General features: G+C 43.0%; 1 protein-coding gene across 3 annotated transcripts in view; it reads right to left on the reverse strand.

Moving 5' to 3' along the window:
- The window catches only part of cps1 (carbamoyl-phosphate synthase 1, mitochondrial), a 35,082-nt gene extending 14,052 nt beyond the window's left edge, over positions 1–21,030 (reverse strand). Inside the window, exons 1-27 of one of the 3 annotated variants that reach the window (XR_009957001.1) lie at positions 20,691–21,030; positions 19,761–19,870; positions 19,448–19,592; positions 19,238–19,327; positions 19,084–19,140; positions 18,904–18,996; positions 18,725–18,814; positions 17,898–18,026; positions 17,680–17,786; positions 17,184–17,325; positions 16,847–16,924; positions 15,864–15,962; positions 15,531–15,626; positions 14,480–14,669; positions 13,915–14,072; positions 13,403–13,531; positions 12,471–12,615; positions 11,529–11,739; positions 11,223–11,421; positions 10,938–11,114; positions 10,212–10,330; positions 5,577–5,718; positions 5,194–5,259; positions 4,969–5,032; positions 4,641–4,822; positions 2,800–2,994; positions 1,325–1,392 (exon numbers count right to left, since the gene is read on the reverse strand). Coding sequence is in view for 1 of the 3 variants with exons in the window: in XM_037489089.2 (XP_037344986.2) it covers positions 1,325–1,392; positions 2,800–2,994; positions 4,641–4,822; positions 4,969–5,032; positions 5,194–5,259; positions 5,577–5,718; positions 10,212–10,330; positions 10,938–11,114; positions 11,223–11,421; positions 11,529–11,739; positions 12,471–12,615; positions 13,403–13,531; positions 13,915–14,072; positions 14,480–14,669; positions 15,531–15,626; positions 15,864–15,962; positions 16,847–16,924; positions 17,184–17,325; positions 17,680–17,786; positions 17,898–18,026; positions 18,725–18,814; positions 18,904–18,996; positions 19,084–19,140; positions 19,238–19,327; positions 19,448–19,592; positions 19,761–19,870; positions 20,691–20,798 (3,389 nt within the window). In the remaining 2 variants the exon portion in view is untranslated. The remainder of the gene's footprint in view (positions 1–1,324; positions 1,393–2,799; positions 2,995–4,640; positions 4,823–4,968; positions 5,033–5,193; positions 5,260–5,576; positions 5,719–10,211; positions 10,331–10,937; positions 11,115–11,222; positions 11,422–11,528; positions 11,740–12,470; positions 12,616–13,402; positions 13,532–13,914; positions 14,073–14,479; positions 14,670–15,530; positions 15,627–15,863; positions 15,963–16,846; positions 16,925–17,183; positions 17,326–17,679; positions 17,787–17,897; positions 18,027–18,724; positions 18,815–18,903; positions 18,997–19,083; positions 19,141–19,237; positions 19,328–19,447; positions 19,593–19,760; positions 19,871–20,690) is intronic. The other 2 variants (XR_005121577.2, XM_037489089.2) reach the window with 2 other exon arrangements.
- Between the last annotated feature and the right edge of the window lie 5,195 nt (positions 21,031–26,225).

The raw sequence follows: 26,225 nt of genomic DNA on the forward strand, positions 1-26,225 counted from the left end.
CGCTCATGTTACGGCCATCGGTCAGAATATTCTGAAAAGCGACGAAGTGCACGTTAAGACTGACTCCTTGGTCGGTCTCAACAAATACTATTTACAGAACACGTTGGTTCCACACCAAGGTCAGTTTCCAATTGAACCCCACACATAACCAACAGAAAATCCCCAGCGTGAAGAGAAATTCTACAGTTCTGACCGTTAACAATGCACTCATTTGATGGATTTTTATACAAAGTGAGGAAGTTTCCTGCTTGGGTTTTATGACATGGGTCAGATTGCAACATTTGTCACATTTGCTTTCACACAAATAGGAATTCCTCAGAACTAACGTGCAGCTGAACAGTTTCAGCTACGGACAGACGTTGGAACACCGGTTACTTATGAAGAAGTTGCTTTGATGAAAAGGAACAAATCAGTTTTAAAAAATGATATACATATCTCTCTTCATACGACACATCACGTCATAACTAGCAGTGCCAGTATGTCAGAGGAAATAAATATGATGTACAAATACATTTCAAGAAACCAAAAGGCATGATGGACTTAAGTATGCAAATAAGATATAGATCATGAGGAAGCAAATGGATTTCTTGGTCTTGGTTTGTGCTCATTTCACTGAAAAATGACTCACGAATCCGACAAGGAGTCTTCGGTGTGGAAATGTGAAAGTTTGTGCCTATGTACTGAGGCTGAGAAGAACATTCAAAAACCATTAACAAGTATGTCAAGTTGGAAGCGGGAAAACGCTCTGGGGAATGGGGAGGATCAGGGGGAGTTCACCCTGCGCTGATGCTGAGAGGAGAGGAGGAGAGGAAAGGAGGGGCGAGGTAAGGCTCCTCTTTCTAATCAACAGAATACCCCAGTTCTGGTGGATTTAATTACTTTGTAATGTGTTTTAATGCGACCTCGCGAATGGCACTCGATGCAGAGCAAGTACAGAAGGAACCACTTTGCATGTAAACCTTTATGAAGTCTGAAACGCCTTTAGACACGAGCGACTGGTCAGTGCCAAAGCCCTTCTGAATACTGGGTCACATCACGACATCTGCTGGACTAAAGTGTCACTACAACGGGCCGTAATTGTGGTAAGGTTCATTAATTATCATAAATAAAATTGTATTTTACTCACTTAGCAATAAGTCTGTAAATTAGCTATTATGCGTCAATTGATTTTTTTCCTTACATATCTCAGCCAAACAGACCTACATTGGCTGGAATTAGAACACAACAAAATAAAGATGTTGGCCTTGCGTTTACTGATATACGAAAAATAATTCAAAACTACTGAAAATTTAAAGTAGGTGAGCTGAGGTGTCTTTAAACTTACCTGAGAACGTAGGAGGGGCGCAGCAGACACGGATAACCCACATGGTCAGCGAAGGCAATGGCGTCTTCCTGCGAATGGAGAGAAAAGCACAGCGAAGGGTTGTAAGCTCCGTCATTTGGTTTCAATGTATCATGTCATGATAGCGATTCCTCCAGAATAGTCTAACATATTTTTTGGTAAACAAGAAACAACATCCTGAAAAAACAAAAGCATCCTCAAAAGCATTTAGTAAAACAGTAGGCTACTCAGGTCTTTACCCTGAGCTGTATTTCTCATTTCAATCATTATGTATCTGTGGATTCATCATCAAGGTATTCATATAAAGTTGGAACATTGTATGATTAGAGCCACTTAGGACACAAAACAAAAGAATCAATATCAAACCAAGGGTGGTTGTTTGCACTTGTAACAAACCCTCTGGTACAGAAAGTCCAATTTAAATCAAAGCGCACACATTTGAAAGGCCTCTCGAATGAAAGGTGTGCTCCCGGTCAGAAAAAGAACAGGACTAATCAAAGGAGTGAAAGGGAGAGTACAAGTGCTCCAACAACACTGAGTGAGTGGGGCTTCAACTCAACCCCCTTTAGATTTGTTTTTCTTCCCTTCAGTTCGCACATGAAATAAGAGCATAAAGAGTGAGAGTCGTGGGAGGAGCCTAACAATGAGAGGCTGGCTCCTCGTCACCATAATCGCTCCTTCTCTCCATCATTATCCACTGTTCACTCGCCAGGCGGGATACCATTTTCAAATACAAAATAGCCTCCCCACAGAAGCCCCCCTCCCCCGCCACACGGCTCTACCGGAGTTATTTCAACCCAATAAAAGCAGACCGTTACTCGAAGCTCGGCAGGGAAATAGAACATGCAGGTAGGCTCTGGAGAGACTCAGAGCTTTATCGCTTTGTAACGGATAATCGCTCCTCAGTGGTAACTGGAGACAGCGGTAATGGAAGAGACTTATTTCAGCGCTGATGACTGACACAATTGGGCGCTCCGCGTGCTCCCCGCAAGGGGCCGGCCAGGATCTTCAGCCGGATGCAGCCGACAGCTGGCCGAGAAGGCCAAACAAACGCAAAGAGCTAAATAAGAGAGTGGGCCGGGAGCACAATGCCCCAGCTCAGCGCATCGTCAATATCAGAGCTTTTGTCTGTAGGGAACAGTGTGATGTGTTAACTAAAAACAAATCAGATTATTTGTGTTTGTTGTGGGGGCCGGGATATAAAACACAAAAGCACCCTTTGCAACGGGAAATCACTAAAACTATCTGAATGTACACATTACATCTTTATAAATGTTATTTTCCTCAACTAACTTGCTCCAAAAACCCTGAGCTTAAATCCTCCTGCTGCAGTGCTCAGCTCACTGGAAGCCTCGCTGGAGCAAGAGTAATAATATGACACCTTAAGGCTACAGAAACAGCTCCTGGGTGCTGAGGTCCCGTTCCACAGGCCAGGCATCATTTATTTATTTTCTCACCAGAGAGCTGAGGGCCCTCCAGGGGGCTTGGGCCACCCCGAGGTCATCCAGTATCGTGGAGAAGACGGAGCGCTCCTCGGCCCGGTCGATCTGCAGGGGGCTCGTCCCCAGGATCTTTACCCCGCTGAGGTGCAGCGGCACGGCGAGGTTGTTGGGGATCTGCCCTCCGACGGACACGATGCTGCCAGAGCAACCCTGGCAGAAGAAGAACGTGTGAGATAACAAGAGGATGAAATAGCAGGAGAGAATAAGCAGCAGAGGGGGGGGGGGGGAGGAAAGGGGGAAGTCTGCCATCAAGTCTCGGACCTCCGCAGGCCTATCTGCTAAGATTAACCGTCTGAAATCTGATCCGCTTCCAATTACGCTGGCCACTGATCACATGGAGAAAATACGAGACAAACAAAAACTGCTGGTCTTGGGTCTTTCCACGAGTTTAGTTATCACTAGAGACAGTGTGTGTGTGTGTGTGTGTGTGTGAAGAAGTACGTTTGCTGCATGCAGCCCCTTTTCCTGTCTAGCTGGTCCGGGGGGGGGGGGGGGGGATGTTGTTTCCATGGCAATGCCAGGTTGTATCTCTTCATTATTCATGGTCCTGCTCTCCCGCTCCTGTCCAGGGTTTATCTCCAATGCTCTAATGCCGTATTTATCACACACACAGAGAGCGAGAGAGGACTGCAGCTGTGAGATGGATGGATGGTAATGCCATCACCCTGAACAAACAAGCACTTAATCACACGCTGACCCTATCGTGACTTTACGTGGATTACAATTCCGCTGCAAGGGGAAGTCAATGGATAGAAGTACGCAAACATACAAAACAAACACAGATATCAACAACCAAATGCGTAGAAAATAGCCATTCATGCCCTTGAGCAGCTTTGGCCCATGAATACCGAAGAGCCGCTTTGGGCAATAAGATGGAAATTACATAAATACAAACATGACATTTGTATAGAAATCTGTAATTGCAATGTAAAATCACCAATTCAATAATTATCTTATTAGCTAATCTCAAGTTTCAAATAACTCAAACAATAATTGCTAAAAGCTAGTTTTTGTTCATATAAACCCCATAAAATAACCCAAAGGTCCTAATGACTGGAAATGACAACAAATAGTTTTTTCATGCGGGTATAGAGAAAGCACAACCATGTGTATCGAGTCACAGCGAGGCCAGAGAGCCTTGAAAAGCCATCAAATACTCCACTCACTTGTAACTACAACCACTTAAGCGCTTTAATCTTGGGAGAGCAGATAGCGCCGCACCAATGTGTCCCAATTAGAGCTCATTCAGTTTTCCCAATTTCTGTTTCTGAGAGGGAGTTCTTTTGCCTGCTTTTTATGGCCAAGATCATGCACTTATTTTCCAATAAATAATTAACTTAGCCGTGAAGTCCCTTCAAAATAAGAAAGAACGCTTTGTGCATGCACGCTGTGAGGCCAAGACATTCATTTATTCTACAAAGATATTTTGTAAATATTGTTTTAATTAAATTGGACTCGAGTTTCCCTCGCTTCAGAACATAGGCACAATCTTTCTAAATCGATTGATTTAGTTTGTTGTATATGTATCCTCTAATTGATAAACACTTCTCCGCCTAGGGCAGATCTTTCATTGATTGCCATGCCCTATTTCAACCAGATTCCATTCAATACACATGAATATACGAGCAGTTATTAGCACTGATGCAACCTTTTGATAAAGGCGTCTCTCCTAGTGCATGCTGGGATCGGTCCAGCAACCCAGAACAGGGTAATGAAAGTGGGTGTAGAACGTCAGTACAACATTGTGTCCCATGATAAAGCATGAGGAGGCATATGGGTCGTTGTGTCGTCCAAACCTCCTGTTGGGAGATGTCGAGGATGCGTTCCAGAGTTAACTCCTCAAAGTAGAGGCGGTCACACTCGTCGAAGTCCGTGCTGACCGTCTCAGGGTTGTGGTTCACCACGACGGTCTTTTTACCCATCTGCCTCAGCGCCCGGATGCACGACACCGCACACCAGTCGAACTCCACGCTGCTCCCTGTTGGATCAAACAATTGATTCACTTTGACGAGGTTTTTCCTAGAAAGCAGTTTTACCAAGTCGGCACAACAAATTAACTGCATGTTAGTATCGTCCACAAAACCTGCATCTGAACGGATGAATGATGATTGTTTTTGAGCTCACCAATGTGATAGGGCCCACAACCAAGAACCATAATGCCCTGGTCTTTAAAGTCCAGATCGTTCTCCTGTTGGATTGGAAAAACATTAATTGTCTCTGTAATCTGGTGAGAGATTAGACGTTATCACTTTCCAATTCTTGTTATGACGCATTTGGATTGGCGAAGAGATATTGTACATCACTTTATATCTATTATTACAAGATATTCTCAGTCAGCAGAGCGCGTACCTGACCGTTATAGGTACAATACAGGTAGTTGGTCATGGCTGGATACTCTGCTGCCAAAGTGTCAATCTGAGGAGAGGGAGCAGAGAAAAGAAAGGTAAACATTGGTTAGAAAAACAACCACAACTACAATCAAACAATTATGATCAGGTTAACAGAAAATATTATACATCACATACTCAACAGAATGACCCTAATTAACCAAAACCCTTGTAGCTCTGAAAGGAGCAATTTTACAAAGAACATTTCAGTTTTCAAAGTTTGTACATTCAGTTTATAAAAGGTTTTATTGCAGGATAATTACTGCGCAAATAAAGTGTATTATCATTATCGATATACGACTTGGCCGACGCTGCAGGCACTAAAAGCAGCCCGCTGGTGCTCACCTGTTTGACCCAGGGTTTGATACCGTGAGCGAGCCGCAGCGCTCTGGCCTCGGCCTCGCTGGAGCCCAGTATCTGACCGACCTGCCGGTCAGAGAAGCCGTCCTGCTTGGCCGTCAGGAGAAGCTCCTTGGTTACTGTGCAACTGAAAAGACAAAAGGAATCATGGTAGTCATACAGCGGTTCCGCTAAATCCTTCAGAACCCCATACACCTTGTACGCAAAGGTACATTTGACTCCACACACACTCCATTTTAATTGGAACAATGGTTCGTTGAAATGTTGTGCCTTAGCCAAATGCCCGCCAAAATAGTTTCTAGAGTCTGTCAATCACGTCTCCAGCTTAAAAGTTTAATGCACAACATGCCTGACATGAATGAGGTGGTGGGGAAGATCACAGAGTGGTTTGTAACTAGCCAACACCACTACAAGCGTTCAAGTTGGCGAGTCCTGCCATTTAAAACACACTTTAAAATCAATTGAACTTTAACAACAGCGGTGAGGATACATGGATAAATTGTGAAAGAAATAAATTTAGGGGATCAAGTTCTATTTATGAACTGCACCAATTTATCAAACTCTTGACTTTAATTAAAACCATTTTGGACTGACTGCTTGTGGTCCATGCATCTGTGTTAATACACAGAATATAATAGTCATCTACAAAACGATCGGACAGGGCCAGTATAACGGGTCAATAGAAAGACGAGCACAAGGGAAAAGAATGGAGCATTTAAAGAAGAACATTTTTACAGTAATTCTTTCCCAATGCATTATTCAGCATGTGATTAATTCAAAACAAATCACGCATTAACCAATTTAAATAAATATATGTGATGTAGCTGAAAGTAAACAATTTTCTTTTAAAGGAGAAAACCAGAGGCGTCTGACAGAAATCAATATCAGGACTATGCAACCCGCAATGACCTGGGTTTCTTTCGATAAGGAGAACATTTTTTAAAGCTGCTGGTTTCATAACTGAGGTCAAAAGATACCGAGGTTTTTCCTCCATCCAACGTTTCCCGGATTAAATAACAAAACATCAAACAGGCTAAATCAGAATGACAGTATATTACTAAACAAGGAAGGAACATTTCGCTTGTAGTTTAAATTAAAGGATTGATATCAAGTGAGTTGTTGGGCATCGATTTGTTTTTGCTAGTAACCTCCCAATGAAGACGGACCATGTGACATGGGGATGTCTTACTGGACGCAGGCCATTACATAGCTACGCTGCTCATTTTTTCCTTTTCTGAACATTTTTTTTATTTTTTATTTTTATAACAGTTACATAGTGAAAGGTGGAAACTGCCTCCTGTGGCTTTCTGTTTGTGGATGCGTGATGAAATTGATATTGATCTCCTCATGTAACTCCCACTGTGAAAGCGACAAGCGAATTTCCGATTGTGTCACAGAAGCAAAGAAAAAAAAAAGGGATTCTTATTTCTGGTGGACCACCACTCGCTCCGCTTCCTCCTTATCTGAATTATTTATGACCTTGTACAATAACAATATTGGAAATGTCAAAAGTGTTTCAAATCCCAGTGCACATGATCGTGCTGAGGAACAGTAAGGCCAGGAAACAAGAGGGAAAGACATTTGATCAGTGAGCTCTGTTGACTTGTGTGCATTTGTTCTCGCCGAAAGAGCCGCTTACAGCCAAAGGGAAAGCCTTTGCATGTGATAAACTTAGGCAAGTTTGCCCTCGCACACACAAATAAAACACAAGAACACGCAGTCTGTGTGTGTGGTTTGAGTGAAGAGGGACTGTAAAATATTCCCAGATATTACAAAAACAAATTAAAACTCAATTAAAAATGGTGAATGGTTTCTATGCTTTCACACCTTAACAATTTTGAACCTTCAAAAGAACTACAGTGATATTATATCGGTCATTAAATGTAGATACAGAAGAAGGAAAAAAAAGGTTTTCTTAGAGGTCTCCTGAAGCAAAATGTCAAATATGATGGTGAAAGTTAAACATTAGTGTAGTATTCATTTTGATAACCAATATGGTCTCAATCATTTTTCAAATAAAAACATCCTGCGGTGTCTGCGAGGGGAGGATTTTTGGCTTTTTTCTTCTCATCCATGAAAATGTAATATCTCTGGGTTTTGGACTTTCTTGGAGTTATTCTGGCCTTCAGGACTGGTCTACTTTTGTATCATCATATCATTTCATTCACTTCTTACTTTTGATAATGAAATGAACAATTACCAGAAGAATCGATAATGACAACAATTGTGGCAAAACGTATTCTTTGAGCGTTTAATCCATAGAAACAACGTATGGCCATAACACTACTAGTGCTACAGCACAGTCACCAGCCATCTTCACTGTGAACACAACGCCAGATTGGAATAAATATTCATGACGAAACAAATCATTGGTTGTCATTTGAAATTAGGACATTTAAATAAATTCTAACAGCATGAGAGAATCTTGTACAAACAAAGAAACTGAAAAATGCCCTCACTTAACATAACTAAATATCCTTTCGTCCACACCCCGAGGCTGTGTGCATGGGGGGGGGGGGGGCAGCAGCCTGTTGCTTCAGAGGCAGTGGCGACTACAACAGCCTTCTGCGTGTTGCCCACCAGACGTCCAGCTGTTCATTATTAAAACAGCAGAGTCCAGGGGGAAGCAGTAGGTGACGTGGGGCTAACCCGGTGAAGCCCACAGCGGCTGTCCAGGTAGAAGCCCGAGGGCAGAAAGTGAGCGAGAGAGGCAGCTGAGAGGAGGAGAGACAAGGGTCCATCGCATTCTGAGGACCAACATTTTTCCTATTTTCCTATAAGAATAATACCTCATTTCTTGCGAATTAGAAATTACATTTACCATCCGAACAAGTAAGTGGATTGTTGAGGGTTTTCTTTTCATGCAGATTTTCTCATGACAGCCAGAGTATTCAAATTATTGAATTGAATGTATTCATTTAAATACAAGAGAGTCTCCCAATATTAATTAAGTTCTGTTGCAAAAGGCTCAACGCTAACCTGCACACCAACAAGGTCTCAGGCACAAATAAAGTGAAAGATAAGCAGGTGATGAATGTATGAGACAGTGACTGTTTGGGCACTTTGGAGCGGAATAGCAATGTATTCCGTAAAAGGATTTCCATGAGTCTACCTGTGGTTCAATAGAGTGAAACTTTATGCATGATTTACTGTATTTAAGAGCAGATAGTTCCTCTTGAATAGATTTTCTATTTATTTTTTTTAAATAAAAAGGAGGTAGTGAGAGATGCCATAAAGTGTAACTTTACTTTTTAATTCTAGTTCTTGAGAATGTCACAGCACTATCTTTAGTCTCTAATCCCCACATTCACATAAGGTCATAAAGAGAATAGCGCGCACACACACACAAAATATCATAAAATTGTGTGTCCTTCCATCAAAGCAATTATTCTTTGCCTTACTCCCAAAGGAGGTACTTAATTTTCTTCTCTTGTCCTCGATGCAAACTTCAGATTTTATAAGAGCTTCCCAACTGCATCTACACAAAAAATAACCTCAAACCAAATGGGTCTACATAACATTACCAAAGTTTCAGAATACTTTTAAAGCAATATTTAACCCGAAAGCAGCTTTAAAAATCTGGAATGTGTAATCAAGTTACTGCGTTATGTCGTTAATTCCTATTCCAGGGAAATAAAAAGGCAAAAAGCATCCCCTGGTGGTTTTAAACCAAACTATAAGATAATTAAAAATGATCTCACAAAAAAGAAATACATATAAATGATATATCACAAAACTGTAAAATAAACATTTTCATCTGAAGTCTTAAAGACTATGCACGTTGTGTTGATTCATAATTTAAGTTTGCAGGACACAGAACTAAAATTGTATCCAGATAATTCCAATACTTTACACTTTACTTGCAGCAATTTTAATTCCTCTGCTGTGGATCGTTCAATCCGACTGGATATCCAGCGACACGGACCTATATAGCCACGGTTACTGCCTACTCCTCAGCGAGCCCTCTGACCCGGGGGTCTCCCCAGGGAGACATGGTCTGTCGATGACAGATGACACACAAATCTATGTTCTATTAAAAGGTTGATGAAGGCAACGCTCGTCATCTTTTATCCTGTCTTACTAAAAGACAGGATAACTGTCTCAGCTATTAAGTGCTGGATGTCCCAAAGCCTTCCCACCTCAATGAAAATAAATCAAAAGTCAAGCCCCCATCAACAGAACCATCTTTTACATGATATTGGATCTTTGAGATGGAGCATCTCAAATCTTTCATTTTTAACCATTGCATGAGCAAAAGACAAACTGAAAGAGACCCAACTTTATATAGTATGGTCAGGTACGGCATAATGTACAAAGACTAACAAACCCGTTCTTTGATACAAGCATCAGCGCTCACCAGAGGAGTAACCATGGTGACCGTCACACCCTCTGCCTCAGGGGGCATATTGTCGCCAACTGTACATGGGTTTTATCTCTTCTTGTGTTGAATATTGCATCTCTTTTAACTAAGGGTTGAGCTACTGATCACCTCTAAAACACATCATCGTTCAGACCTTCCTTTGCTAAATATCTGGTCCCAGACGAGCTGAGTCGCAACCTCAGATTGACTTAACGACACAACAATCAACTGGCAAGTACAAAAAAAAAACTTAACGCTACCTGTCGTAGGTTGCTAGGTGCTGCTCCAGCTGTGTTATCTTCTTAAGTTTGTAGAGGAACCATTTGTCTATGTAGGTCAGCTGGTGGATCTCATCAACACTCATTCCACTGTGAAGGGCCTTAAAAGAGGAGACAGGAAACGGACTCAACGTCAGATCGAGGTTCATCACTCGAGCCCTTTATGGGAACGTTCGGAAAGCAAAAGGCACCAAATAGATTTCACAGAATTTCAAACAGATTCCTTAATAAATTGCTGATGATTAAACTTCTTGTATTATAGTGTAGGAATATTATTACTTTGCCAATATTGGCCTTTTATGAAACATCTTATGTCAAGCTGGTCATAAGTTAAGGGAAGTGGGTGGGTCTTATATTCTTGGGTGTTTTCGGGTTTTAATATATCTAGACCCGGTGTCTTGATGCACTTCTCAAAGTACCGTTTCACCTTGGCTGGATTCTATGAGCGTCCCGAGAGGCTAACATGCACCAAGGCCAACATGAAAACATACAGTATAGTACGTGTTTTTCAAATATTATAATTATATTTACCTAAATGAAAAAAAAGACTAATTTTCCACACAATTAGGCATTCACAACTAGACACACAGGTAGGCCAAGGACACACTTGGCACTGCGTTTCATTTCTTTTTCTGTTATAAATGTGATTTTAAGGAGAAATCCGTAGCCAGTGTCGTTCATTATTAACGTTATGAAAGACCAGCGTACCTTGGCGAGGGAAAAGATGCGGGTGATGGAGGGCACAGCCAGCTCCCGTTGGAGGTCCTGGGTGTCAGCCCAGGCTTTCTTGAGTGGCAGCCGAGGCACGAAGCCATCCACTGATGGATGACACATCCTCAGGGCCTTCTGCACGCTCTCCTCAAAGGTCCGGCCGACTGCCATCACCTGAATCCAGCAGAGAGAAATACACGGCTGAAAAACGTGGGTTTGTGAACATGGCGGACGACAAAGTGGGTGAGCAGCGCTGCGTTTTATCCGTGGAGCCTCCCTCACCTCTCCGACACTCTTGATGGCACTGCCTATTTCATGGGACATGCCCTGAAAGCGGTCCAGGTCCCAGCGGGGGATCTTGGTGACGATGTAGTCCAGACTGGGCTCGAAGCAGGCAGTGGTCTTCTCCGACACAGCGTTCTTGATCTCCGGTAGGGGGATGCCCAAGGCCAGTTTTGCTGCCACAAAAGCCAAGGGATACCTGTGAGACACGGACCAAAGGAAAAGGAGGAGGGAGAACAAATCAACTGGGCGCAAAAGGTTTCCGTGATGCAAGCGTCTTTTATGTGCACAAATGCATCGTCTCACCCTGTGGCTTTGGAAGCCAGAGCGGAGCTTCTGGAGAGCCGGGCGTTAACCTCAATGATGCAGTACTCCAGGGACTGCGGGTGCAAGGCATACTGGATGTTGCATTCGCCTATAATGCCAAGGTGACGGACCACTTTGATGGCAGTCTCCCGGAGCATGTGATACTCCTCGTTGGATAATGTCTGGCTGGGTGCCACTACTATGGAGTCACCTGAGCAAGAAGGATTTAGAGGGTTTGAACGGTATTAACAGTCTCTGAAATAGAGCGTTTTTTCACATGTGTATTCAAAACTGGAAACATCAATTATCCGATGTAAAGCATTACCCTATACAGCTACACATTTTGTTGTTTTTGTGAGAACATGTGTCCTTGGAAAAGCAAGACACGTGACTGACCTGTACTACAGTTTTATATCTGGCATTGCAGCCTCTAAAATGTGCTGTGGAAAGTCATCATCTGTTTTCACACGAGAAGCTATGGGCCTAGAAGTCATTGCATTCCAAATGAAAAACACACTTGTCTGTGTTATCCTTTGGAGTTTGTGTTGACCACTCTAATCTTTAGTTACACTTCAAGTGGCTCAGTCTGGACATGTTTCAGATGTTGGCCTTGAGAACCGAGTTGAACCCACAGGCTAAAGTGTTCCACTAAGGTATTGACTTTTTGATCCACCCAAACAAGACAGAGAAATAACACAAGGGCAAAAGCCATCTGGAGCATCCACGACATATTGTAAGGTACGCTGTGAATTGGGGAACAGGAATATCCGGCTTGGATCGAGAGGAGCAAAAAGAAAACCTGAAGCGACCTCCCCGAAAAGAGAGAAAGTTTGTTTGTAAGGACTATAGAATACGAACAAACTGAATTTAAAATATCTCAAAACAGTGCGTGACTGTGTGAAAACAAATTCAGCCTGTTGTCCTGTGCTTTAGCTTTTGTACCTGTGTGAATGCCCAGCGGGTCAAAGTTCTCCATGTTGCAGACGGTGACGCAGTTATTGGCCACGTCCCTCACCACCTCATATTCCACCTCCTTCCAGCCCATCAAAGACCTCTCCACCAAGATCTGTCTGCTCATTGCCAAAGCCTATAGTACAATGTGCACAAATTATTATTATAATTATTACATAGCTGGTACACACAATCAGAGAAGCTTTACTGCAGAGTATGTCACACATACTTTGTTCATTCTTATGCCGATTGGTTCTATAAAAAGTTCTAAATGCTTTTGCATATGTTCCCTGTCAGATCAGGTGTGTTAGGTATCTCGTTATAGGTTCACCCTGGAGCACGATGATATGCTAGGAAAAGCCTCACAATACGATTGATTTGCATCTTAAAAACTACAATGAGAAAACCTAAAATCAGAGGCGGTAATCGGGGGTCCAATGCTTATACCATTTTTCAACTGCATTCAAAAACTATTAGATGTGTATTAGTTTTTATTTACTCGTCTAATATCGGACACGGACGTTATGAACTATATCTCCATCCCTGTACTGTAGGACAACTGGCAAAGTAACATTTGACAAAAACGCATAACTTCAAATCAGCAGGACAAATAGTATAAAAGTATCCATGAGTCTGGAACAGACTGTTCATTTTGCAGCCTGCAATCATGGCTTTTAACCAATTCATCTTTTAAAATAGTCCTGGACATAGGAGCACAAAAGACAGTTGCTAAGCAACAGTAAACTATTCACTTCTTTCAGAGCACCAAAAAAAAACACATCATTTCAAAGCTTTTATCTTTGGGCAGGTGCTTGTTGTAAATGTGGGTAAAAGTATAGAACTAAAAAAAAAAGTGACAAAATTAATTGCTCATATTAGAGGAAATAAATAAGAATAAAAAACATTACACCATTAATTCTTACCTTGGTGGCCGTTTCCTCCAGCTTTTCTCTGTTGGCACATAGACCAGAACCGAGACCTCCGAGGGCATAGGCCGAGCGCAACATCACCGGGTAGCCGATCTTCTCTGCCGCTTTCAAGGCTTCGGATACCTGAATGATGCGCACAAATATTACACTGCATTTTCCCTGATTAAGCCTAATCCTTGTGGATTCCAAAGGCCATTTAAAACACCGATTTTAAAATTCTGTCCACTGTTTTCTATTCGTCAAAATAAAATAAATAACATGACGGAATTAGTGTTTGTGAAAACAAACTGCTGTTTAAAAGGTTATAATTCTGAAAAGAAATGAGTATTTGTTAAAAGTTGTTAATTAAGTTGTAATAATTGATATCAGTTTTTGATATTTGACAGAGCTCCTTTTTTTAAAAGCACAAAACAAAACTCAAACAAATTCAGAATACAGTTTAACTGTATTTGTATTTACATGAATGTATGCAACCAAAATGTACTTATTTGTTAGTGGATCCTTACAGACTCCACGGCAAAACTGGGCGCCATCTTCTCATCAATCTCCATCAGTTTGTCAGCAAAAAGTTGTCGGTCCTCTGTGGCCATGATGGACTCCACTGGGGTTCCGAGGACCTTCACCCCGTAGCGCTCCAGGACCCCACCCTGGAACAACTCAACGCCTGAACACACCACAAGACACCAAAATATAACCTCGAGCAGACGTTTACTCAATACGGAGGCCGGCTGTTGGTCCAATCGGGCTGAACAGGTATATTGAGAAGTTCAGTAGCTGCGTCATAAATTCTGCTCAATCCATCTTTAAAAAAAGACAAAGTTTAAGTTAAAGTGTCAGTTTGAAGTGATCATTCGATAAAAATGGGATAGTTAAGCTAAATTTAAAGTTTGGTGTAACATTTGCATGCAGTTAAACAATGATTAGTTTGGGTAAAAATGAACCCTTGCTGGTGAACCCTGCCTAAGGGGGCTGTGGTAAAATCAGGTTGGCCTGTTCTTATGACTCTACCCGGTCAGGGCAGCTTATTTGAAGTCCATGCGACTTTGCCATGTGCAGTTTCACACGCCTCACCGCAGTTGAGCGCGGTCTGTCCGCCCATGGAGAGCAGGATGCCATCAGGACGCTCCGCCTTGATGACTTCGGTCACAAATTGTGGAGTGACGGGCAGGAAGTAGACCGAGTCGGCCTGCTTGGTGCCCACCTCGTTGGTCTGAACCGAGGCGATGTTTGGGTTCATGAGCACAGTCTTCACGTTTTCTTCCTACAACATATTCAGGTTCATCATCATTTAAAACAATAAATAGAGTCTGATAATTAGTTCATCTTTTTGGAGAAACAGCGAGATCCCCCTTGTGGCATTGGCAAGCAATGGCAACTGAGTGGCACCGTGTCGCACGCAGTGGCAAAACAAGGCAAGCGAGTGGCAATGGCCATGGTAATTTAGTGGTAAGTCCAGAGTGAGCATCTCAGTGGGCGGAGCAAAGTTGGCCTAGTAAACGGCCGTTGACGTTAATGCGTTTTTTATTTATTTATTGAGACGTGAGCGCTCGTTTTCTAGAGCAGGGGCTCGTTTTAGCTTTGGACCAGATATGGCCACTTCAATCTCATGTCTGCAGGTTCCATGTGGAGGTTCCGCGGGGATCTTCGGGCGGGAGCGGCGCGGCGGGGTTCCGCGAGGGGGGAGGTCGGCGTGTTCCGTGTGTGTGTGTGTGGGGGGGGGTGTTCCTTGGGTTACTGTGGGGGAGTCCGCGGGGAGGGGGGGAGCGGCAAGGCCTTTGTGGCAACCCTGTGGCTTTTGTGGCACAGCAGTGGCCTTTGTGGCAACCCACCTCTCCACGGACCCCCCCCCCCACAGGAACCCAAGGAACCCCCCCCCCACAAACACACACATACGGAACAAGTCGACCCCCCCCCTTCCCCGTGGACCCCCCCACAGGAACCGAGGAACTTTGGAAGTATCTCCCCCTGCTCCACCGTGGGGAGGCCGCGCCCTCCAGGTGAGTGAGGTGACAACTCACTGCTCGGCTTCTCAGGTTTGCATATCAGGGCAAAGCCTAAGCCCGTGGGAGGTCGTCAGCTGGTTGACAGCCGTCACGTCATGGGTCCCGCTTGGGGCGGTTACCTTCAAGGCCTTGATGGCCTGAGATCCAGAGTAGTCAAACTCTCCAGCTTGACCAATAGACAGACCTCCAGAGCCCAGAACAAGCACCTTCGACACCTGCAGTTACAAAAACAGACGGCATTGATTCAGATTCCACTGTATTGTTATTATATTTCAATACAAATCATTATGGTATGCTAAGTGAATTGCTCCAAAATGACAAAATACTGGCATTTTCTTCTATTTTGACCTATTCAAAAAAACCTTTGAATAATCTTTCATGGCAACACACCAAAAGTCAGACACTGTTCACGATTGTAACCTGCTGAACAAGTGAGACATTCATTACTTTACCTGAGTTCTAGGAGGAATGCGTGGCATCTTAGGCATAACTGAAACTAAATTGGCATCTTTTCCTTTTTGGATAAGAGATATGAAGACGTCAAAAAGGAACTGTTGACACAAAGTAAAATACCAATTAAACCACCACCTGAACAGTAGACCAACAGCATCAGTAGAAGCCTGTGTTTCATTTGTATTGAAATAACATTCATCATTCAACATATATTTATACTATTCCTGTAAAAGCAGTAAATACTTTGCCTTAAACTACAAAGATATTACAGTAATTTACAATGTAATTAAATGTTAAATCTGCAAAACCACATTACACATAAAGGTGGGATCAGTCTACTGTGGTCATTTGTTTTAATTGCACTGAGTACTTGTTGATAGACACGCACATCTTTGTTCCACAGAAGGCTTTTCCCTGACAATCAAGGGTTTACACTATTTGTCACAGGCACAGTGCAAGACTTTTTTTGTGATATACCACCACCATCCCCCCCAAAAAAAGAAAAAGCCAGGGGGAATAAAATAATTCTCCAGCACAGCTGTCAACTGCATGTTATGGTAGAGAGGACAGGTCTTATTATTCTGCCTTAATGTGACAGAGGTTACAACACACTTTGACCAGTGACTTGAACTGCAGCCCTTGCCTGTCATGTGGGAGACGAGAACTGCAGCACAGACTCAGCCGCACTTTATTGGCAGGAAGGGGATTGGCACCTGTGGCTCTGGCGCAGTCAAACATCAAACACCACACACGAGTCGAGGATGTAGTAACTACTTGAGTCTGGTTAACACACACCATACAATCTATGTAAACCAATGACTCTCCCCCGAGCGAACCCTGTTCTGCTCCGGTGTTTTACAGAACTCCTGTTTCAATGGAGGACTTTCATTGTAACACAAGCAGCATTCTGTAAAACTACCTTTTCTTTATTCCAGGATCGCATTCAGGTACTTGATGCAGCGCTGTAAAAGTCTTTAATTACCTCGGTGTCAGTGGGACCGCATTTAGCCTCTGGGTGGAACTGGGCTGTGAAAACAGGCTTACTGTTGTGCATGATGCCCTGGAAAACACGCAGACTTGATATTAGAAAAATTTAAAAAACAAGCAAGGCATACTCATGCATCTTATTTGTTTGCATTTTGGAAAACGGTCGAGTTTTTTCATAAATGTTTTATTTTGAGATTAAAGTGTGTAGACTTTATTTCGCTCAACTACATTTGGTCTTTAGGAGACACATGCTTTTTAAATCCATAAACCCCAAAAAAGGTTAATAATATAAGAAGATTGAAGTAGACTGTGACACGAAAAGTGAAATCAACCTCATTGGTGCCGTCATTGGCGTTGATGAAAAGCGGGCTCCAGCCTGGGGGCAGGGACTCGCTGTCTATGCCGTAGCCGTGGTTCTGCGACGTGATGAAGGCCTGGCCCGTCATCACATTCAGCACCGGCTGGTTCTGGCCTCTGGGGAACCACAGACACAACAACACAACATTATTTTTCATCAGGCTGTGCATTTTGGGTCGGCGAGAGGACTGTGAAACCATCCGGACTGATCAATTGCTGGCCGGGAATGTATAAATAAGCAGCAATTCTTCAGGAATGGAGACTGCAAAGTTAGTAATCAACCATGGATTTAGTAATAATTCAGCTTTGCAGATGTTTTATGAGGAATGGAATGCAGGCTCAGAAGATGCACACAATGCTTTTGGCGAGTAACAATGTAAACCTATGTTTTGTTGTTGTTTAAAAGAAAGTAGACTGGGCACATTTACATCTTCATGAGGATGATTTAGGGGGGGGGGGTGCGTTGTTCACCTGTTGCCCATAGGCAGCTTGTATGACTGGGCTCCGGCAGCCAGAGCAGTGATCTGGTTGCCCATACAGATCCCAAACACGGGCTGCGGTCGATCGCTGTCCAACACCTTCACGGGGCAAAACACATACAAGTGGTGATATCAGTATAATCCTTCTTTAATAAATCTCAAACGTTGTTGATGACACAATTAAAATGTTCAGACTGCATTATGTTCTACCTTGCGGACGTTGTGGATGAGCGTCTTGGCCAAAGACGGATCTCCCGGTCCATTGGAGATGAAGAGGCCGTCATAGTCGAGGCTCTGAAGGTCCTGATCCCACGGCACCAGGTGGACCTCCGCACCCCTCTGCAAAAAGAGACACTTGGATTATTTTTAGAATAGATTTGTTCCTTTGTTCTATCCATCAATTTGTACACATAGCTATAACTAAAATTAAAGATAAATAACAATACGACTTTTAGGAGGTGAACTGTACTCGTTTAGCTAAAACAACCACACAGTCGCTGAAAATATTTACCAAAGTTTTCCAACATCTTTAATTATTATATCAGAATTAGAGAAAGCACATAGTCTTATTTTGTCCAACAAACTTGGTCCACAGAAAACCAAATATGATCGTAACGCAATATCATCAGAATGTCCAGGCCACTCGATACTCAACAGACTCATAAAAGGCAAATCATGGAAGGATTTTTTTTTTTTTTTTTTAATACAGACAACTGCATTAGAAGTCAGCAGGCCGCTTTTCCTTACTTTACAAGCTAAATAACCATCAATAACAACAAACCATTAAATGGAGCATAACATCAAGAGAAGCCCCCTCTCTTCCAGCTAAATGACAAACACCTATTGAAGGGTGTTTTTCTGTAGTTTGTTAACCCTTCCGTTACCATCAGATATTTTCTAGTTAAACTACATATTAACATGTATTCTTTTCTATATTAGGACATTTTTTGCCCCACGATCAGTTTAAACAAATGAAGATGCACAATCATTAACAAGCATGTTTTTTTTTTTTTTAACTCGACATAATTTCTTCTTACCTTAACCAGTAGGCGAATAATGTTATGTTTAATACCGCAATCAACAGCAACCACTTTTATTGGGTTTCCTTTTCCAAAAATTTTGATTTCCTAGGAGGAATGCAGAAAAGAGAAGTTAAACACCATTTTTTTTAAACAGCTGCTTTCTGATGTTAAAAACAATATTTATTATCCGTTACCTTGGTTGAGACCTCTTCTACCAGGTTTTTCAGGTTGGGGTCAAATATCTCAACAGGCTGCCCATCAAACTCGATCTTCCCCAAAGCTGTGCCCTGAAGAGCAATAAGAGGCAAAATGACAGTGAAGGGGGGGTCGACCAGCGTACCTGTGAACGTGTCACACCTTTGTGGTCAGCGCACCTTGTCTCTGATTATCTTGGTCAGCATTCTGGTGTCTATTCCAAACAGCGCAGGGACCTAATAAAAAAAAAAAAAGTTCATTTTGTAATGTGGCAGCAGAATCCTCCTCTTCTCCCTGAGTGTACAACAGATACGGGATTGTGTCACTTCGAACCTTCTCCTCTTGTAGCCATTGTCCCAAAGACTTGACAGAGTTCCAGTGGCTGAACTCATTGCTGTAGTCTTGAACAAGAAGACCCGATACCTAAAACACCAAACCAACAGAAATATATGCAGGGTCAAAGCAGGAATTAAACAGAAATACGTTGCAGCAAAGAGGCCTCCAAAAAGGCTGACACTTCAAAAAGCCTGTGGATTTTACTACCTGGATGCGCTCAGACTCCACATTTTTTCTCAGGCCTAGCTGGTCCAGTTCCTCCGTGTTCGGGACCCCATAATTTCCCACAATAGGGAAGGTCAGGGTCAGAATCTGACCTCTGTAGCTAGGGTCAGTCAGGGCCTCGGGATACCTAAAATCACAGAAACAGCAGGGTGTTATGATGCAAAGCGGCATGTCATTGACTCAGGGCCCATCATAAAAAAAACTTGTTAAACTAAACCTAATCTTTATTTTTTTTCGATGTCTGCATAATTGTGTCTTTCATCCAACAGTAGTTTGACTTTCATCTCGCTCTTACCCCACCAGGCCGGTATTGAAGACGAGTTCCCCAGCCACAGAGGCTTCATGCCCAAAGGAATACCCTTTCATCCTGGTGCCATCCTCCAAGACCAGTTGGGCCGTGTGGGCCTGGAAGTTAAAAGAGATCAGGCAGAGATGTTTAATTCTCCCTAAGAATAACAAAGAATAATTCCCGTCATATGAAGCCAGTTTGGATAGACCAAAGGCAAAAGTTTGAGTGGGGTAGACTTGAGTTTAAGGCGAGACTCTGGGATGCCCTGCTCAGTTTGACCTCGGACCAGTGGCCATCACAAGAGCTGTTAGTAGTCAAGTGACCCCTCGATATGAATCATGCTTGAATAGGAATAAGCACAGCTACATGTTGAGACAGTTGGGAGAAGAGAAAGTCAGATGTTGAGCAGGGCACACCTCAAAGCATGACGCAATTTCCCATGGAATTGGCTCACGTAACTATTCAACAGAATTTGATCAGTTTAGACGCTCACTTATAAACAAGTTACTTCCTGCGTTTCAAGTCAAATAACGCGTAGCACCAGTCAAATTCGGCGTAACGAGACACACCCGAACGTCACCTTTTCCAACTTCTTTAACCGCATTTTCGCTGCGACACGCAGGTGACGATGCGGAGGTTTGCCAACTCCCCAAAACCGCAGCACTAGTTGGAAATAAGGTGAAGCAAGAAACTGTCTCTTGTTCGACAAACACGCCGATAGTGGAAGTGGCTCCAAAAGCAACTTTTGCACGTGTGCGTACGGTCGTAGCATCGCAGAATTTGCATTTATTTTAAGAGGAATTCGGGAGACGCGCAGCCCTCGACGTGGCGTCAACGCCGCCTTCCATATGGAGGGGTTTTTAATCTGTTTTTTTTTGCAAGCCGACAACTGCAGTTTTAGTTTTTTGCTTCTCGCGCGGACACCCGTTCGCTTACCTTCACACTAAAATGTTTAGACACCTGAAGCCCCGGCCACGCGGACGCGTGTGCACATCCTCGTCTCACAGACTTGACAAAGTTGTAGGCTGACAGGATCTTTGTCATGTTCGCCTGAACGACTCTGTGGGTGAAGTTGCGCGGACTTGAATGAGAAGTTTCCAGAAATGAAGAGGATTACGTATTCCCGCTGTGTTTTTTTCTAAAAAAGGGTTCAGGACAATTAGGCTACTTTGTCATTTCATAAGACGGTCCAGGCGAGGTTCGGGGTTGCCCCTCGTGTTGGTAGAGGTGACGCAACTCAGCGTTGGCCGGCGTGGCGCAGTTTTGCTCTACGCACGCGGCGCACGGCCTTCGGATTGGTGCGCGCGAGGGAAACGCCCACTCCGCCAAAGTAGGGATGCACGTGGATTCACGTCAGGTTTAAATGTTACAACGCACTTAAGGGCTGACAAAGTGAAAGTGTTCTCCAGGCTAAACTTCTTGTCTTACACACATCAGTCCATATGAAAATACATTTCGAAAATAAAGTTTATTGTGTACCAAAGTGTCGAATTTATTAAAAATACTCATCGTTATTTTTTTGTATAAGTTTGCCGTTTATTTAGTTTTATACATTATTATTTTGTAGTTGACCTTCTCCTGGACGCTGTCTTTCCTTCTGCTTCCACGATGACAACAATAAACTGTTACACAAAATAGTGTTTACAACCCACATTTTAGGGGCCACTGGAAGGAAGTGCATGCCGGGTGAGAATGAAAGGACCTGCCTGCAGTAAACTTGTGTGTGGTGTTACCACTGCAACAAACTCTTTACAGTTTTTTTTTTTCTTTCTTTGAGGCCAGTTGCCTGCAAAAGAAAAGGCAAACTGACCATGAACAGACTGCCGAGTGGTGGGATTAGAGTTGTGAGTGTATTTGCTGATCGCTGCAAGATCGCTCCTGTGTGGAGAAGGCTGCCCTGACTGTGACTATGCTGGGTTCAGCAGTCTGAACAAAGTGTGTGTGTGTGTGTGTGTGTGTGTGTGTGTGTGTGTGTGTGTGTGTGTGTGTGTGTGTGTGTGTGTGTGTGTGTGTGTGTAATAGGACTTGTGTGGATCAGGAAATACCTCCACAATCCTGAAATCAGACTTGTACAAAGAGACAGGGATGTCACTGAGTTTACTTTCACATATGATAAGTATCCACTTATATTATATTTCTGGTCGACTTCAGTGTTGTGTCGCCCTCTGCACTTTTCCAAAGCCCCTTGTTAACTTCAGATCACATGCAGCTTGGCTCTAAAATTCAGTCCGCACTTGTTCAGTAGATCCGTGGAGCACTGGTGACATCCAGTGGTAATGCATGCTAATAAAAGTTCACAGGGATTTGGGGTCAGCTAACAGGCTCGTGGTGGCACGCTTGGTGCATGGGTGACAGTGCGTCTCGACATGTATGAGTTGCAGTAAGAACTGAGAGGAGTCTAATTTCATTTAGCTGCTGACGTGTCAAGCTTTACGGTTGACATGAATTGTGTATATTTTATCCCACATTAAAGTAAATGATAAGAACCATTACTCTGATCGCTACAAGAGAACTGATCAGTGCTGGTCCACGGCTTTTGTATTAGTAGGCCATTTTTTGTTGGATATAAAACTAAGTATTACCTGATTAACAAAAACTGATAGTGATTATGAACCCGTAAAGGATGGTTAACAGATTTCAACGAGGCAGCTTATTTTTGGTGTTGTCCATAAAATGGGATACAATGAAGTCCATTCTGTTTAATGAGACTTAACCAGGTGATGATGACTGCATATGCAATGTACTATTAGAATATTTAGCTTTTTGGCATTTAAGTGTATTCATGGACATTTTAGATTCTCTGTCCCCACCTAAGTTAGATAAAATATTAACATTGAGCCCACTTTATACTGTTACAGGAAAACAAAAAATAGTAACAAATCCAACAATCTCCATTGTTGGAAGAAATGCACTGTTGGTTTTGCAAGAGACCCACAGAAGTTGAGTGAAGGGGGGAATGTAAAAATAGGAAGTGCATTAAACAATACTGCAGTAGAATAAAGCAAATAAATGTCCTTGCTAACCCATAAACTCTTTGAGATCATTTTTATTAACCATTTTCATTTCAATATACAAATTTTTATTTTCTAAAAGTTGCAGTTGCTGCAGACAAGGAGCACTGGCTACTTACTTTCGACAATGAATCTGATACAGAGGAACATTGCTCCCCCATGATTGGGAGAACCCGAGAAGCCCTTCCGACATACTGCATGGCCCTTTATTTTGGGGGGGGGGGGCTGTGATTAGCCGCCATCTAAATTCCTCCCCCGATTGGCCGCTGCGCGGACTAATGAGCCTCAGTGTCTGTCCTCGGCAGAGAGACCTCACATTGTCTGCGGTTTCAAGAGTGAGATTCAGATGGTGACCGAGCTTAAGAGAGGACGTGAATAGACGCACGAATAGGCTCACTCGCCTTCTGTGTGCCAGGTTTCCAAGCACAGTCTCGGCCCTGAGATGACGGTTGTTTCAAGTATCTATGATGGGGTTTGTTCAGAACCGGATTGGACCGAGATACCAGTTGAAATGTTAAATGTTACATATCATTTTATTTGTGTCATGGTTCATAATGTTGTGGCAGTTGAGAATTGCATTTTGGCCCTTAACCATTGGGTCTTGAAAAAAAAAAATATATGTTTATTTTCCATACCACCTAGAAAGTGAGTGCAACACATTTGAGAACCGAAGGGAAGTGCTGGATTTAAAATGATAGTGAGTTGTGCTAGTAGATGGAAGTAGTATGATGTTGCGCTTTAAATAAGTCCTGTTCTACATACAACCTAATAGATTTTTTTTTTTAATTCTCAAATACTTGTTGCAGCATACCATTCTTGTTTTTTCGTGTGATGACTAACTATACCCTGCAAAGTTGTAAAATGAGGGCTAAGAAATCAGCTGGAGGGAGAAGGAGGAGAATGTCTCTTTAGGCCGGCGTGGGATTCCTTTCCTCTTTGTAGTGGGGGTGGTGTCCCCAGTAAAAAAGGGCAACGGGTAGCTTTGTTTAGCCTGGCCCCTTCTAATTCATCTGTGGCTGGTGGAGGGCTTACAAGAGAGAGAAAGAGGCAAAGACAGCATGCATCAGCCCCCTTAAGGAGCCCTGGCCGTCGCTCTTAGAAATCCCAAGAAACTTCACACCTCTCTGTGGGGACTATAAATAGGCTCCATCTGTGCCCCCAGGCTCAGTTACAGCCTCATTCCTTTTGGTGCGGTTGGAGGGCAGGGAAGGAAGCACGTCGGAGGGTTTGAAAAAGGGGGAGGAGGCTACAGAACCAGAGTCCAAAGTCGACTTTCTAGTCATCACACGTTGGGTGACCTCCTTCTGCACTTCTTGAGGCAAAGGAAGTCCATCGGTGCTCCGTGCCACCACAGCAGCCCTCTCGACGCTCCCGCTCCCCGTGGAGCCAAAATGCCAGTGTCCCCGGGAGCACGGGGCATCTTCGGAATCTCACACCACACCGCAGTCATCACATGATATTTTCTCTTCACATTTCATTAATCAGGCTTAGCATAGAGAAGGTCCCCTATAGGTTGAGACAGGCACCGTCTGTCAGTGCCTGCGTCGTTTCTCTCTCCCAGAATTCAACTGTACAGCTCACGTTTAATGTTGGATTCTTTAGTCCTGATACTGGTTAAATAAAATACAATTATTTCTGACAATTCTGTCAAGTGACGGTGAATTTTAAAGATCGATATGCATTGTAGCAAGCGGGCAAATGCTAAATGCTCATGTTTGCTGATGCTTTAACATCCCAATTTTACTATAATGTTCACTGATGTTTCATCTGATCTTATTCCCAGCTCTACATAATATGCTTGAAAATGTTTGAAACACATGCACGAGGGTAGCTAGAGGTTGACTTTTGTGCATGGAAGGCAAAATGGGTGCCATTACTTAGCGAGTGCAGAACACACTCGATTTCCATTACATTACATTGAGTTTTAAGAAGCAGTGTGGACACGTAGCACAAACACTGCTGTAGTTCAGTTCTAAATAAAAACTCATACCTGGTTGTAGAAAGGGTCAGAAGACCCTCACTTGTAGAGCTCATGATGGTCAGCTGTTAGACCTGACGGCCAAAAAAGGAACACAGGTCAAATAAAGATGAATAGCTCTGACAGCTGTCATTCATGGGCTATAGGCCCTTACTAGGATACGTTTATAATCAGCATTGTTTGAACTTGGACCTATATTTGCATTAATTGTATTGTACTCAGTGGATAATAAACAAGCAAATTCATAAAAATGCAAGCTTAATTCCATCCTAATTCAATTAGCCCTTTATTACCAAACTCTTTTTTTAATATCACTAATGGTAAAACTGCATCTTTTCCCATTGAACAACATTTGTGACGCTGTGATAGTGTCTTTGATCGGCTCGTCCTCACCTTTGGTCCAGAATTGATTAATCATTTTTGATGAACACTTAGTTCAGATCCATATGACTCATATGAGGTGATCCCCTTTTCCCCCAGCATTACTATTTCTATTTCTAAACAGGAACTTTGACCTTTGAAAAGCACTTTTTAAGGCAGGCTAAACTTGTGAGATTTACTTTGCCAACATGGTAGCTTAACATCAGTAATCGTTTCTTTTAAATGGTATCTGTATTGCACCATTTATTTAACTGTTGATGCACACACAATGAGAGCAGCCAAATCTGGAGCTGTTATTGCATTGCAATAAACATGTTGTACTATAATGGTGAGTGTTACCCATGCCTGTGTCTTGGTTGTTAGAGATGTAGGATTTGATCAAATGCAACCAACTATGTTAAAGTGGCTTCACACTGATCTGAGCAAAGCATTTCACCAACAAACTTTCTTTCTTCAAAATGATATCTCCTCTACATCAATGAAACTCCAATTAGAATAGAACTTCAGCGGCGTTGATTTGCACTTTTTTGATTGGGCATGTGATGCTTTGTGAGACAAAAGCTTTAGAAAACATTAAAAAAAGACAGGAAAAACAGCTTCTGACCAGGAAACTTTTAAATTGGGTCTCCTCATTCTGCCGTCACGTTTAGCAGGGCCGCTCACAACGGGGTGGTTGTGGAAAGTGATCTGGGCAACGGCATGTGGCTCTGTTGTGTCCTTAATTGTGCAGTTGAAGCCCCTTAAACCTTTTAAAAGGTCTGACCTCACCTCTCCAGAACCCCTTTCCAAATGGCGACGGTGAATTACAACGCAAAAGGGTGACACGCTTATTCAGAAGGTCAAGATTGTTTACCATAGCTAATGCAACACTTAGAATGACACTTTAGAAAACCTGTTTGTTCAGGTTGCTGGACCTCCAGTAGGACTCCGTAGTGGAGTGACTGCAGCACAGGTGCAAGCACCGGGGCAGAGTTTCCAAAGGGGGAGGGGGGTGATGGCAAGTCAGACTTCGGAGAAGGTGCAGGGGGGGGGGGGGGGGGGGGGTGTCTCGGGTGAGCCCTGATGACAGCTGAGGGACTGAGGCTTTCTCTGGCTTGCCCT

Source organism: Pungitius pungitius, chromosome 10, assembly GCF_949316345.1.
Source record: "Pungitius pungitius chromosome 10, fPunPun2.1, whole genome shotgun sequence".
In the NCBI taxonomy this organism is placed as follows: Eukaryota; Metazoa; Chordata; class Actinopteri; order Perciformes; family Gasterosteidae; genus Pungitius; species Pungitius pungitius.